The following is a 15508-nucleotide window of genomic DNA, read 5'->3' as shown; positions in this document are numbered from 1 at the left end:
ACTGGGAGGAAATGAACTCCGTTCAGTTTACAGGACACACTTCCGAGTAAACATCATTAACATTGGGGATGTCACAATGTTTAAATGTTGGTGTTATTAACGCTTGAAGACTTGTTCTAAGCCAGACACAGCGCTTGGTTTTGCAGAACCGGTAAGAGCGACAATACTTTGCATTTTACTTGGGGACGCAAAGTGCTCAAAGCGCTTCTTATTCACTGTCCGGATTGTCTTTAAAAGCCATGCCGTCAGGAAGATCAGAAGATCAGGCTATGGCTACTGAGGCGAGAGTCACCTGGCTCATAGCTCAGTGTGTCTAAACACTTGCAGCGGATCCTAGGCGTGTCTACTCCAAAGTAAGCCCCCCCACCCCAATTAAATAGGACTTATTTCCCAAATCAATGTGCGCAGGGCTACAGCCTTTCTGATGGAAACTGATATAACCACGGCTGGGTGCGCTGATACGGGAGATCTTCTGCTCCAGGATGGGTCTTCTGTTTCCAGCTACCCAGCGGCTGTATTAATTAATTTTAGATTCAGGGCTAAAGAGAGCGGGTCCCTCTTTAAATCACAATGTGCGCCTATTACTTTGCTTGCTTCTCGTGGTCTTGTGGGAGGGGGCTCTTCAGAGAGGAAATGTTTATACCGTCATCCTTACTGCAAAGGCCATAAACCAGCCCGGCTGCTGTCTTCCTGCTCATTCAGCTAAACTGGGCCAGGGCATTTGCGCCCAAGTTCTGCTCTTGTGGCACCACTTCCGTGCGTACACTTCCACTGACTTCTGTGCGAATCTGCAGCACCCAGAGCTGTTTCAGCGCCTCGCCATCTTAGTGGGAAGCGACCTAGAGGTGGAGGTGAGGCCCCTCTCACTGGAGGCTCCTTCTCAACCCTAGCGACCCTTTCAGCCACCAGTCCCCGGGCTACGCGTGGCTTTCCCTGACGGACCTTGGTCCCAGTCTCTCGCAGCTCCTTTCTCTTTAGCTGCAGGTCCTCCGAATCCCCTCTCCGTCCAGTAGCAAATGCTGCTGCTTTTGTACTTTCTGGCTCGACTGATAGAGGGGCTGGAGGGACTCAAGGCAGTTCTTTGGCCTCGACCGGGCTTCAGGGCTTTCGTGTAGAAAAGAGCTGGCTAAGCCCATTGCGCTCTGAAAGTGTGGAGGGAATGGCGGCTTCCAGAGAGAGCTCCTGAAATACTGGACCGTCTTCATGGGGAAAACCTTCCTTCTCAAATATGCTCCGATCCGGACCATCTGAGGACCATTGGCTGGCTTCTCAGCATACTGCCCATGTTCAAAGGCACTCTTTCCCTTTCCTCCTCATCACACCAAACGAAGTTGCAAACAGGTTCTGAGGCTGGATCCCGTGTGTGTGGTGAAGAATATTTTATTCTTCATTGCCGTTAATGTTGCTATCATCCAACTTGTGAAATTCACTATTCACTGCCGCAAGATGTGATAAGGACATAAAAAGAGTCCTTCCCACCAGATGCCTCTGGGAAGACTAGGAACAGGAGATGAGCACCCCCAGCACACCCCCTCTTGGGATGCCCGGCAGCGGGTATTCAGAGGCCTCCTTCCTTTAATACTGGAGGTAGTAGAGCCAACAGCACTAAAAGCCATTGGGCATGGTCATTGGTTTAGGATGCAAGCCTATGCACACTTAATGAGAGGTAGGTTTAATTAAACTCAATGGGGCTTGCCTAGACAGACACAGGACTGCAGTTAAAAGGTAAAGGTAAAGGGACCCCTGACCATTAGGTCCGGTCGTGACCGACTCTGGGGTTGCGGCGCTCATCTCGCTTTATTGGCTGAGGGAGCCGGCGTACAGCTTCTGGGTCATGTGGCCAGCATGACTAAGCCACTTCTGGCTAACCAGAGCAGCACACGGAAACGCTGTTTACCTTCCCGCCGGAGCAGTACCTATTTATCTACTTGCACTTTGACATGCTTTCGAACTGCTAGGTTGGCAGGAGCAGGGACCGAGCAACGGGAGCTCACCCCATCGCGGGGATTCGAACCTCCGACCTTCTGATCGGCAAGTCCTAGGCTCTGTGGTTTAACCCACAGCGCCACCCTAGGACTGCAGTTAGATGACTTTAAAAGAGGGACTATAGGTTAGGCCTATCAAGGATTATTTGGCACAAGAAAAGTGTGCTTTGACTCATTCCAGATGCTGTATTGGGCCAAAGGGGAGGACTGTGGGCTTCACAGAGGCATGTGTCTGGCTAAAAGGGACCAGGCTGATAGGGAACAAGGAGGGTTCACCCATATAAACCAGCACATACACTTCTTATTGGCTCTCCCCTGTCGCCACCCGCACCCCCAAATTCCAGCAGAAGGTGCCCAGAATCTCTTGAGGGTGGGAGAGGGAGGGTGGATCTGTGTCATCACAGATGCAGTCACCTCAGGAGCCACATGGCCCATCGTGCTGCCCACTCCTCACCATGCCCACTCCCTCCTTTGGCCATGCTGATTGGTGCTGAGGAGAGTTGGACTCCAACAAGATTGAGAGGGCCAACAACATCAACGTCTCACATCAAATATAACTGATTGGTAGAAAGGAGTTTAGGATCTGAAAATAGAGATGATGGATGTGCTTTTGTAACTCAAGAAAAACTTTAATTAAAACAAAAAAAAAAACATTGAGTGGGCCACAGTTTAGCCATCCTTGGATCACACAACGGATGGTGGTTGAGTGATGGACCATATTGTATAGAAGCAGATTATATGTGGAAAATCCTATGCTTCTGGAGACAAGTGACAGGATAAGGCTTTCAAGCTACTTTTGTGAGCCTCAGCCAGCACTGCCAGTCGCTGTGTCCAACAACACTCCTGGCCTAGAATTGTCTGACTGACCCATGTTGGAGACAGAATGACCTGTTCTGGTCCCTAAAGGCAATTCCTCAGTTCTTCAGTGTCTTCGTCATCTAGAAACAATGGATTTAATGGGAAGTCACGGCAGCAACAACCTCCCAGACACCTTACTGTGATATTATTAAAAAGGCTTCTCATCATATTACCTCAGAAGGCAAAGTTCAGAAGGTTCCTCTGAAGCGCCTTTAGTGCTGAACCAGACAAAGATCCCCAGTTTCTTTGGTATTCCCTTTTTAAAAACACGGGAGACAAGGAGAAGAAATAAAACAGCACGTGCAAAAGTTTTCGGTCTCCGTGGTTGAACTGATAAGGTCCCATTTTGTGGTTTCCTCCAGTCATCCCTGTGACTTCATTCTCTCGAATATGGAGAGAAAAGAATTAAAAACGCAGAGAAGGGGCACACCCACCCATACGCACGGAATTTAGCTTACACACAGGAGAAATTCAGACACGTTATCCATTTATTTCTTCCGCTCCAGACTGCTCAGAATGAAAATAAAATAAAAACGAAGGGAAGCGCCCTGACCGCCCCAGGCCCACTCCTCATAGCTGCCCCGCCCGCAAACCTAAAATGAGGTTATTTGCTTCTTCCTCAAACCACACTGAGCTTTCAATGTCATTCTTACTTAGCGGCTATGGGTATGTTAACAGAAGCGGTATATTACGCAAAGCAATGCAAAGCAATGCAGTATGTTCACGAGGTTTAAGATCGCAGCCTTACATTATATAGGTCGACTCAAGTGTAAGCAGGTTTGACTCAGTCCCGTTGGAATTACTTAGGCTGGAGTGTGCCCACGCCACATCTGGGCTCCCTCCGAGCCTTTGGGATGGCGCCGGCGAGTCAGGTGAAGACCAGGCCGAAGCTGTCTTCGCTGTCCTCCCTACCTCCGGATCACAGGAGGGCCGAGGTTGCCCCCGAGAAAAAGCATGGAGCCCTGTGGGTTACTTAAATAGAAAAACACGAAATGCGCACATACTGTAGTTCCCAAACTCATATAGATGCGTGTATATATGTACACAAAATTTCATACTCCCTAGTGGGGAAACGGATCGCTCATATAATATTAACCACAAGGAAGACTGTGATCCAGATGGTCCAGAGATCTCCCACTCTCACCTTTACCCCCATCCTAAACGTGCTTTTTACTCCCATTCATTCCACTGCTGGCTGTAATCCGACACCTGTGTAAGCAAACTCCATTGAACCCTGCACAAGTGCCAATTTCCTGGGCGCCCGAGTACCCATAAAATTCCCCATGAAGGGACCTGGATACCTACAAATTTCGGTGCCAGGGCCATGCACGCTGCATGGCAATCTGGCACCTACGGTCGCGGGGCCACGTTGGCACTCCTGGAACCCTGCGGGTTTTGCTTGAGGAACCTTACAGAGGACCCGGCTGTCTATATTTTCGAATTATCCAGGGGGGATGTTCTCCTGCGCAAGCTCCAAACGTAACCACGGAAGCTGTTGGAAGAGAGCTTTCTGCCAGATCCTGACCTAAATTGCTTGGCCAGTAAATATCAGAGCAAGCGGTTTATAAAGAACGCTTGAACTTCGGGCGACAGAAGTCAACGGGGACTGCGGATTCCCAACTAAGGTGCTTGCAAAACACGAAGATCTGAGGGCCTCTACCAAGCGCATCGCTGCTGGTAGGAAGTGATGGAATTCCGCCTATACACTTAGTACACGCATACATTCGTGGACACTGGGGGTGGCTTACAGCAACACAACATACCAATGATATAATGGACTATTTCTCAGGGGCGCGTGTGACCTTGGCACAGCCTTAACGCCGACATTTTAGGAAGCCTCCTTAGAAGGAGATGAGACCCACTGAGCTCTGTGGGGCCTCCTGCAAGGCCGCAACCACTTGGAGTAGCTTCTGGGTAGACTAGGGCTGCACTGCAGATACGCTTTGGATCGGACCACATGTCAAAGACAGGCACTCAGGGATCCTTATTCATTCATCGGTCCTCAAAATCTAGTCTTTTTTCCAAAGCAAAGTGCTTGGTGGTGGGTGCCGCTGGTCTGCCAGGGCTCCGACTCCGAGGGTGGTCCTAGAGCACCCTGGTTCTGGCTATATCTTGTCGTCGTTCTCAGCCGATCTGGATCAAAGCGATCTTGAATGCAGTTCCTCGGAAGCAATATCCAGGGAAACCAGCCGGGACTGCACTTCCAAGGAAACTCTTGCAGGGTTTATAAGGAGCGGAAAGTTTTCTTTCCCAAGCTCCTCCAACAGTAAATAGAGCTTCAGGGAGCAGGAACCTGCCTTGGAACCGGGGCCTGTTGCCAGCCCCGATCCCATGCCTGTTTTCTCAGAAGGAAGTCGCGCTACCTTCCGCGGTAGATAAGTGCGCAACCTCAGGCGCGCTTTCAGAATAACTTCCGCGGGATTTCCTTCCAAGTAAATACGCGAGGGCTGGGAGGGCGAATGTGGTTGTGCTCACAAACCCTGGCTCCGTGTGCTTGATGGTGGCACTCGGAAGAAATAACAACAGCCGTTTGGGTGAGGAGATCGCTGTGGTAGGTTGACCACTGAGAAAGCTGGACTGGATCCAGCAAATCTCTTCTTAGGTGTGCCACTGAACTGAAGTGGGCAGACCATAGGGCCTGGGAGGCCAGGGTTCAAATGCCCACTGGGCCATGAAGCTCACCGGGTGACCTTGGGGACACGGTGTTTGTGGGAGCGGGGAGAACCACGCAGACCAGCTAGTAAGGAAAAAGTGGGCTGGGAATGCCATAAATAACCCCAAACTACAATACTGTTTCTATGCACCACGAATGTGGTCGAGGTCGACGCCTCTTGGGTCTTGGGCGGGGGGGGGGAGGACTGACTGAGCCAGCCTCCTTGCTCAGGGGCAAAACCACTCCGTCCCGGGTTCGCTTCCCTCCTTGCTTGTGTGCTTGTGCGTGCGTCTCTCTCTCTCCTCCCCTTCACCGCAGCGTGACATCAAAGAGCCCACCGCTGCATAAAGGCCGGCCGAGTTGCTGGCTGCAGAGCAGGAGGGCTGAGGCGAGCGCGGCAGAGAGGGAGCGCGCCGCTGGACCACGCAACTTGGACGGCGCGCCCGCAGCGTGGGCGCCCCTCGGGGCCGAGCCTCCCATGGCTTCTTCGTAGCGCCGGAGACTCGGGGGCGCCGCCGTCGCCATGAACGTGGTGGGGAGCTACCAGGGCCACCCCCATCCCCACCACCACCCGCACCACGGCGCGCTGCTCCACCCCCACCACCCGCACCACGAGCCGTTCCTCTTCGGGCCGCCCGCGCCGCCGCCTCCGCCGGCCCCCGGCCGATGTTTCCCGCCGGCCGAGCGGCCCTTCGCGCAGGGCTGGTTGCTCAGCGCAGCCTCCGACCTCTCCCCGCCGCCTCCGCCTCCTCCCGAGTTGGTGTGCGCGGCAGCTGCGGCAGCGGCTGCAGCGGCCGCCGGGCTGGGCTCGTCGGCTTCGCCCGCCTCGTCGTACGGCGGCAGCCCGTCGGAGCTGGGCGGGCGGCTGAGTGCGGCGCGCCGTCGGGGTGCGTCTTCGTCGTCGGCGCCCGGAGCGCCTCGCAAGGAGCGCCGCCGCACCGAGAGCCTGAACAGCGCCTTCGCCGAGCTGCGCGAGTGCATCCCCAACGTGCCGGCCGACACCAAGCTATCCAAGATCAAGACGCTGCGCCTGGCCACCAGCTACATCGCCTACCTCATGGAGGTGCTGGCCAAGGACGGGCCGGCCGCCGAGGGCTTCAAGGCCGAGCTCAAGAAGGCCGAGCCCCGCGACGCCGCCAAGAGGAAGCGCGAGCAGCCGGTAAGGGCCCGCGCGAAGGCGCTCTGCGCGCGCTCAGAGGCGCCCTCCCCTCGAACGGGAGGAGCGGGGCAGAAAAGTGAGTCTCCTGGTTCCAGACTTAGCGGGATGAGTGGCGGCTCCCTATATAAGGGGTGGAAACAATACCTTTGTTTCTGCACAGGCTTTAGGGCAGCTGCACGGAGCGTAGCCATGGCCGAAACTTAGAGGCGCGGGGGCTAGCTCAATTCCAGGGAATTGCAACCCCTGCCCCTTCACCCTGGAGCTCAGCCGTCCCATAGCGGAGGGGAGGAAAAAGCACATTGGAGATTGTCTTCTCGGCCAGGTCTGACCACCTGAGCGAGCCTGATCCCGCTCCCATGGGCTTCCGCTTCCGGAGAGTGGACCTCTCTGCCCCAGAACACGCGCCCCTTCCCCATTTCCAGGTCTTCGTCTCCGGGCCTGTCCCACATTAAACTTCAGGTAAGAGGCTCATGTGAGGTAATGGTGCTCCCCTTAAAGAATAGCTATCCCAAACAAGCATCTGTTTTTCTCTGAGGCTGATTTCCTCGGTGGGGGTACCTAGAGCAGAGGCCTGGACATCGCAGAGGGGTATGGAAGGAGCCCACCCCTCCTGTGGGTAGAATTAGGCTGGCAGGCTATAGAGCCCCTCGGAATCATTGGCAAATCTCTGCTTGGTTTTTAAAAATGATTCCCGCCTGGCGCAAGAGTGAAGTGAGCTTGCTTTTTCTATGTGTGTTTTAAAGATGGTCCAGTATTTTGTTGGATATCAAGCCCACTGACGCCTACGGAAGTCCAAGTGAATAGGGTAAGGAAGGAAAGGGTCCTCTTTTAAGTAGAGTGGAGTGGATATTAGGGTGGCAAGCTGGGGAAAGCTGCATTTGCTGTGCGGTGGGTTTGGGAGATGTAAAGATTAGAGATGAGATTTGGTGGCCTGGGTACTTAAACCTCAATTATTAAATCAGAAGAACGCCATAAGAGCCCTGCCGGATCAGACCCAAGGCCTCTCTTGTCCAGCATCCCTGTTTCTCACCAGATGCCCCTGGAAAGCTTCCTCAAGCCGAGCAGGAGAGCAAAACAGCTCATTCTTGCTCTGGCTCCGCAGCGACTGGGATCTAGAGGCGTGCCAAGGAAAGCCTAGGCCTCTGGCCTTTGGATCTAAACGAGCCCTTCTGCACTGGTGTGTGGGGTGGGGGTTTCTTCTAGACTAAGCAACCAGCCTTCAAAGGAGGGCTGCGGGTTTGATACCCACTCAATCTGAAGCCTTTTGTCCCACAAAACAAAGCTTCCCATACCCACTGCATCCCTTGGTGGACTCATCCTGCTGGTCGTGTCTGAATCAGGGCCATAAAGACTGTGTGGGCAAAAGCGTTCGGCAGTCCAAGTTGGAGACCTGGGTCGGTGGATTTGCGCCCCCCCCCAACTGATGCTTTGCGCGCGAACTCTGTTGTATGGAATGCATTGCATGACATTTTAGTAAGGAATGAAAGCGGAATGGGACATTGCGGCAGGCAATATTTCAGGAGAAGTAATGTGGGACTATGGAGCCTCTCTCCGACCCGCTTCCTAATGTGCCAACTGCGTGGAGATCTCAATTTCTCGGGGAAAGAAGGTCGATTATTTCACTGCATTGCATGCCTTCCGATCTTCATCCGTTAACAGATCTAGGCAGGGGAAGGGGAATCGCTCGCTCCCCTGTTTCAAGACCACGGGGGAATTGCTCCTAGGGATCCCTGAGCTATGGTCATGTCTAATAAGTAACCGTCTGTAACAAATGTTCCCTGCGTCCGCCCTCCAAGCGCCCTTTTTAAACTTGACTCTGGCCTAGGCCAATCCTTTCGGCTTTGCTAACGATCTGCCCTCGGCCCCCTGTTGCGCAATCCCCGACATCGCGTGATTTAGGATGGCAGCCTTAGGCCTCCATCCATCCTTCACGCGTCTTTGGAAGCGTGCACTTGTACATACTTCTGAGTAGACAAGCGTGGGCTCGCGCTGCACGGGAGTCATTCGTTCTCTTCGTTTGATTTCCCTTTAGCGCGGATGTGAGACGGTGGAGGACAGAGCCAGGCTGAGCTGAGTGAGGGCGGTCATTTCTTGCAAGTGTTGTCCCAGTTCTGCATTCTGCAAGACGTGCCCTTCCTTGACGAGAACTACTCCCTTGCACGGAACATTCTTTGCCGGAGGGAGAATCGGAATCCGACCTTGGATGAACGAGCCATCCAAATGTCGTGTTGCGCCGCCTTTCTTTACACCCCGAAATAATATATATTAATTACTATGGTTAAAGGAAGCAGACCTAGAAGGAAAATAATGGCGAAGGTTCTGACCGCGAGTTAAAGCGGTGAGATCGCCCGCAGCCATCTTCCTTATTTTAGGTCAGATTAACCCCGGGTGCAGGTTTATTTATAAACATGCCTCGCTGCGAGAAAAGTGTTTGGAACTGCGCTTTCTGGAAAGTTAGAAGTGACTCGTCTATTGTGCTGTCCGAGGAATGTTCTTCTAGAATATCAGTTTTGTTCTTCCGGCGTGAACGCATCTGAAACAACGCCATCCGCGCACAAAAGAGTTACATTGTTGCGCAAGCAACAGCAGACAAGCACTGACACACTAGTGTTGCCTCTCACAAGAGTATAATAATGGTGACAGTGGTTGCACAATGTGTATCCTGCAAGTGCAAATTACTCATTTGAACTGGATTTTCTGCAAGATTCAACACAAGGCTTCTGCTAGCAGTCTGCTTTCTGCGCTGGCAGCATCACACCATAGGAAGGTTTTCAGAAGTAGTAACATTTTCAAGGGGCAAATAGGGAGGGAAAGCCCTCAGCAGACTGTTGAGGCAGAAGCGGGAGGGAAATGGCATGCCCTATGAACGGGCATGGCATGGCTGGCTGGCAGGCAGACAGGCAGGCAGGCATCTTGGACAGGAGGTGCAACAGGCCCCGCTTGTTCTGATCCACACGTTATCCTTTTGATTTCTATTCGCTGCCCTAGTGTTAAGCAGCTGCGTAAAGACATCGAGGCAACCCAACGTTATTTGCGGGCTGGTTGTGGGGTCGCAGGAGCTTCCTCCTGATTGCAAAAGCGGCGCTCTCCTCTTAAGACGTTACCCAGGGTTGCCGGCGACTAACGTTTACTCAGAGCAGACTCACTGAAATTGATGGTCATAACTAACTGACGCCAATTAGTTTCAATGGGTGTACTGAGTAAAAGTGCGTTCAGTAGTCAGCGGCTCAAAGCGCCTTCTCTTCACCCCGCAAGTTGGCCATCGGAAACAGCTGCAAATTCTATGCAAGCTTCCTTGGAAGTCCAATTGAACCCAGCGGCTCTTGCTTCTGAGTAGACACGCGTAGGATCTGGCGGTAGAAAAGTCCCAATACTTTTGGAAAGGGCGGCCGAAATGAAATGGCCAACTTTTCTTTTATTTCTCCCAGGTCAGGAACCACATCCTTTTTGGAAGATCGGACTGCAACAAATAGTTTTTTTAAAAAAACCCGGTGGGGGAATATTGAATGTGCCCCACACCCCTGAAAAGATAGGGAAGATGCAGGGAAGCCTATCAAATATTGTGCCGCTACTTAAACACCCCACATCCCTTTTAAAATGGCATGTAGCTATCTTGGCCCAGTCCTCTCTAGGGACGTTCCATTGATACCGGTCCTTTTCTTGGCGTCTCTTTCGCTAGTTTGCATAGGTTCTTTTGTTTTGGGGCTCAAGAAGGCGGCACAACGCAAGAGATTATTTCAAAATCCTCCAGGAGCGATGAAAAGCGCGAGGCAACTCTCGACTTCATTTCCTCATTTCCTGTTCCCCTTTCTGGCGGGATTTGAAAATGCGCCACCGAATTGCCAGAGCTGTTTAGAACTGTTAAGGTCATTTGGATGTGGGTTTTGGGGTGGGGTAGGGCGAGCAGAGAGAATTGTACACAGTCTGGAAGGAAGGCGGGGGAGGGAAATAATAATCCCGTATCTTCGCCGCTTTTGGCTGCAGTTGCTTCCCGCAAAAAAACCCTTCTCCGCGCAAAACCAAGGCGCAAGGAATAAATACGCACACGAGGTGAATTGGGACCGCTCCAAAATACGCCCTGGAAGAGTTTCCTCAACAGTACTGTAGTGGTCTTCCCCCCTTTCTATCTTTTAATGGAAGCTTCTCCCCAATAAAATAGACCAGTAAGGGCGGGGGGGGGGCTGTTCGGCAGACCCACACGTTCCTGCTGCCAGCAGAATACAATCCACCCAAATTTCGACACCCCCCCCCCAAAAAAAAGAAACCCTCTGAAATTGAATTGGAGCGAAGCTGGTTCGGCTGTCCTGAGGCTTCCATTTATTTATTTTGTATTGCTCTTCAATATAAATGCATTCAGGCCATTTCAACCCACCCTTTTCTGGAAGTGTAAAAATGGAGGAGGGGGGAAATTGGCCGTGAGACGTACTGCTCCGGCTTTTAAAGAGGCTCTGCGCTTCTTCTCCCTCTCTCAATGACGGCGTTTGGCCGATCAGTTTTCGATACTGTTTCAATACAGAAAAGGGTCAGGCCATAGAAACATTAATCGAATTCGATCTCAGCTGCCATCATCATCATCATCATCATCATCATAAACATCATTATTCAAAATTTGTATTGCAATATAATTCTCAATCTCAATTTCCTCCATTTCCCGTCCCGGTGTGGAGTCCTCTCTCCACAGTTAAAAGAAGAAGAAGGTGCTTAATCAGTGAATTTTTTTTTTTTAAAGGGGGGGGGGGAGGAAAAGGAAAAAGGAATTCATTCATCCTTTATTCCTGTGCGTTCGCTCTCGTTGAGGGGAGATAGAGGAGGAGCCGGATTTGAAAATAAATAATAACTAAATGACCGAGTTGCAAATACTTCCCAAGGGTAAATAAATTAGCATCTGCAAAGTTTATACTATTCAAGAGCCTGTATAAACCCCGCGATTTATTTATTCGGTCCTGTTGCCCGGAGTTATTTTCGCGGAGCGGCCTCGGCAATTAAAAAACTCATAACCGGCGTAATTTAGTAGAGGACTCCGACGTATTTACCAAAACGCAGCCTCTTATATTTATAAAAGGGCTGCAAATAGAGACTGAAATTTATGGCCTTCCGCCTGATTATCTAATACTCATAAACAGATGAACAACTCCGGGGTCTTCTTTACAGCCTTCCGGGCGAAATTTACAAACAGTGGCCTCGTGGACGGCAGAAGGGCTCGCCATGCAAACGTCTTCCTTCCTTCCTTGCTTCCTTGCTTCCTTTACTTGCCTGGCTTTCTCCTCTGCCTTAGGCACGACCCCACCAAGACCAAGCGCTTTGCAAGCCCCTCCGTCGATTTTCGTTGCAGAGGCAGGAGCTGGCGCCGCTTGCTTCGCCTGCGAGGACTGTTAAGCGCGCTTCGCAGGGGCTGCGTTGGGCCTTTTAGGACAATCTATATGATTAGTAGTAGGATCCACTTATTAGGGACGGAGCCGCCCTTGAGCACAGGAGGATCTAGGGAAGCCAGTCCAGGCGCCCTCCTAAAGCGTACTTTCTCAAGAGTAGCACGCTTAGGATGGCTCCCCTCTACATTTCCCAGCTTTCTTTTCTTCTGGTGATGATGCTGATTAATGCGTAATGGAGATTCATTCCCTCCTGGTTTTTGTTTTTTCCTCTTTCCTCCCCTCCCCTCTCCCCCTTGCAGCAGACCGAGGGCTATTCTCACGCTTTAGGCCACGGAGAAAAACGGCTTAAGGGCAGGACTGGCTGGCCTCAGCAGGTCTGGGCGCTGGAACTCAATCAATGAATGAAACCAGGAACCGTTTCCAGAGAACCGGCTCCACCAAGGTGGCTGGGAGGAGAACTGCGCGCGCGCCCAGGATGGGGGACCCTGTTCTCCCTGGTTGGTCTCTGCCCCATCCCTCGCGCACCCCAAATCCCCAACACTCAGAAGGAGAGAGAGAGAGAGAAATCGTCCGCGACCCGCTTTTTTGTTTGTTTCCGTCTGCTGATCCGCCCTCCCCTTCGCAGCCTTGGAGCGGGTAGCCGGCGGCCGCCTCAGTGAGGACGAGGATCATGTGCAATGTGGAGGCTGCAGAAGGGGGCACAGAGAGAGGGGGGCCCCGACACGCCTGAGAACGGAAAACTCCCCCTTCCCTGAAGCCAGTAACTCGCTGGCTTGAAAGCCCGGCGAGGACCTGGACGTCAAACGATGGACCGTCTGCGCCGTCAGAAGTCTGGCAAGAAGAAGCCTTGCTGGAAACCCGCGCGGGATATCGCGTCGTCTAATGTCGCTTTTGAATGTCTCATGGAACCAGGGTGCCACAGATGTAGATGTATATATATATAGCTATATCACGCGGGATTGTGTGCGGACCTGAAAGGGATCTTGTGTTGCACAAAAGAAGGTGGAAGGCCCGCCAGCCGATCCTGGCTTGAGAGTGATTTCCATTTGCTGTCAAGCCATTGCTGAAGGGGGGGGGAGTGGGAGGGGGGAGGAGGAGAAGAGAGGTTGATAATCCGATTTCATCACAATTTAGGCTGCAGCCCTAAACATCCTGGTGATCCCATCGAACAGGAGGAGAGCTACTTCGAAATACACCACTCTATTAACGCCAGGCCACTCTTGAGGCAACAACTTTCTTTCTGCATGTCAGCGTGCGGATCGGAGCCTTTGCTTCCTTTACAAAATTTATAGGATCCCCCGCCCTAGCAGTGCTGTAGCCGGAAACCTGAGCACATAAACTGATTTGCTCAGGAGTAAATCCCACAGTTAGGAATGGGATTATTTCCTGGCAAGGATGGAAGGATGCAGATAAGAGCTGGAGGAGTTGAATCCCACCTTTGGACACGATCCAGCCCACATTAAGAACCCCCCAAATTGGATTTCCAAACTCTTGGCTTGGGCTGGACCCATCCCTCGGATTTCAGTGGGGCCAGCTATGCGGTCCTCAAGGGGCTTATTCCAAAACCGCCACCCCCTTCCCCATCGGAGTCCATGAAGCTCCTTCAATAAACCACCTGTGGGTGTAGGGGGGGCAGGGAGGGGTAGCTGCCCCTCCATCAATAAAAATCATTAAAAATACATAGCAAACTGAGGTTCTTCCCCCTCTAACAAAAGGCCTGCCCCCCAAAAAAAAATCCTTGCTATGCGCATGAAACTACTTTAGTCAATAAACCACATTGAAGATCACAGCCTGCAATTCTAAGCAGAGCCAAAACTTTCAGGTCCAGGTTGCAGAAATGGAAGGAGGCTCGCTTTGGCTGTAACCTGGCTGCTTTCTTCTGTCTCTGTGCCCTAGGTTTACATTTCCTCTGCTTTCATCCCCTCTCCTGCCCAGTTAAAAGAGAATCCAGTTCAGAAAGAAAGGTGCAAAGTGAAAGAACAGGACTCCCAATCTGCTCCTCCTGTTGTAAATGCACTGTCGCCTGCCTGGCCTGGGACCCGGTATTGCCCGTGGTCGATGGGGGGATTGGCCATGCACTCTAGAGACACTCTCCCCTACAGAACCGTGCATGAGCTTTCCATACCTTCCACCACCACTTCACTCATTCCCTGCACCCCTCAAGTTTGGGGGATTGGTTCCTCCTGCACTTGTGGGGGAGGGAATACTGGGCATGATCCAGCTACAATTAAGCACCATTTAAAAGGTCGCCTGGTTTCAGCCAGAGGAAGTTCAGCACATGGCGACCTCCCGCGTTGAAACCAGTGATTCGTGAGGATGCTTCCCTGTGGCAGGCTTGTGTGTTGTGCCTAGTGTCGTTATTTGTTTAGATGTAAATAAACACAAGGTCTCCCCCTCTGACCATGTCTCTCCTCTCCCAACATCGTTGATTCCATTTCATATTTTTGTTTGGATGTATTTAAACTACCTAAATGGATGCATTTTATACATTTCCTGTACCGGGTTTTCTACCTCAAATCTGTATGACCACTTGCAAAGAGAACAGGTTTGCCTTGCCAAATATTTATGCGGATTTAAAGAAGAATAATAATATTAATAATAAAGAAAAGCTTTATGAAGATTTTGCTTTCCTGAAGGGCATCACTCCCTAAAGTCAGATGGATTCCTTGTCTAATCAAGCTGAAACGAAGTGCAAAATCCTCTCTGTGAGTTTGGAAACTTATTTTCCTGTTTGTGCTAATGGAAAAACAGCAGTGAGGGAGGAAGTATGAAATTTGCAAGAACAGAACTTGATTAGCAACAGGGAAATAAATAGTGGGGATATGATCCAGTGTTAAGCCCTACTGGTTTATATTTATATTTTTTATAAAGACTGAAAATTTCTGTCTAGAATCTTGTGCCTAGGAGAGATAAAGCACAGGGTGGGCGTTCAAATAAATAGGGTGTCAATCATATTTATACATGAACAGAAATAACATGAAATTATTTTAAATATACATCATATTTTGAAAAAGCTCTATATTTATTGATATTGCTAGTTGCTGGTGCTGTGTCATAAACATATATGATTTAATACTACAGAGAAAAAATGTTTATAGTTGTGGTAGTTGCTTGAGAGCTTGCAGACCCAACAGAGATTTAAAAAATAAATAAATAAAAGTCTTAGCACTAGGCAGACAGACACAGGCTATGATTCACAGCCCCATTAAATGTTAGTACATGGATTCTAGACAGTTGTGCCTTGATGCTAAGCACCTTGATTTGGAAGAATTTATCTGAAATCACCAAACTTGCATTCAAGTAAACATGGGACATGATTCAACCGAAGTGAGAAGGTTTTGGCCTCTTACCAAATTCAGTAGGAGAGTTAAGCACGGATTTGAATGTTTCCAACTGAAATCAAGGGGATGTCGGAAGAGAGTTTAGTTGGAGATTTAAGTGTGTGCTTCACATTCCTGGTGGAATTAATTGCTGTTAAAAATGT

General features: G+C 50.9%; 1 protein-coding gene across 2 annotated transcripts; it reads left to right on the top strand.

Annotated features, from left to right (window-relative positions):
- Window positions 1-5777: 5777 nt before the first annotated feature.
- HAND1 (heart and neural crest derivatives expressed 1) lies at window positions 5778-14644 on the top strand. 2 transcript variants are annotated; one of them, XM_079965246.1, is made up of 2 exons: window positions 5778-6655; window positions 12327-14644. In XM_079965246.1, exons 1-2 carry the CDS (start codon window positions 6020-6022, stop codon window positions 12423-12425), a joined length of 735 nt encoding a protein of 244 aa, XP_079821372.1. In that variant the 5' UTR covers window positions 5778-6019; the 3' UTR covers window positions 12426-14644. The 2 variants fall into 2 exon arrangements, with proteins under 2 accessions (XP_079821372.1, XP_079821371.1); XM_079965245.1 differs by having other exon boundaries at window positions 12324-14644.
- The last annotated feature ends 864 nt before the right edge of the window (window positions 14645-15508 follow it).

Source organism: Podarcis cretensis (genome assembly GCF_951804945.1).
Source record: "Podarcis cretensis genome assembly, chromosome: 2".
In the NCBI taxonomy this organism is placed as follows: domain Eukaryota; kingdom Metazoa; phylum Chordata; class Lepidosauria; order Squamata; family Lacertidae; genus Podarcis; species Podarcis cretensis.
The sequence above is the reverse complement of the archived record's forward strand: the minus strand, read 5'-3'. Positions and strand labels throughout refer to the sequence as shown.

What these genes read in the sequence shown, in the direction of transcription:
- HAND1 (XM_079965245.1), top strand. Translation starts at nt 6,020, where the DNA reads ATGAACGTGGTGGGGAGCTACCAGGGCCACCCCCATCCCCACCACCAC. An exon ending in AGAGGAAGCGCGAGCAGCCG is followed by an intron (nt 6,656 to 12,323) that starts GTAAGGGCCCGC and finishes TCCCCCTTGCAG; the next exon opens with CAGACCGAGGGCTATTCTCA.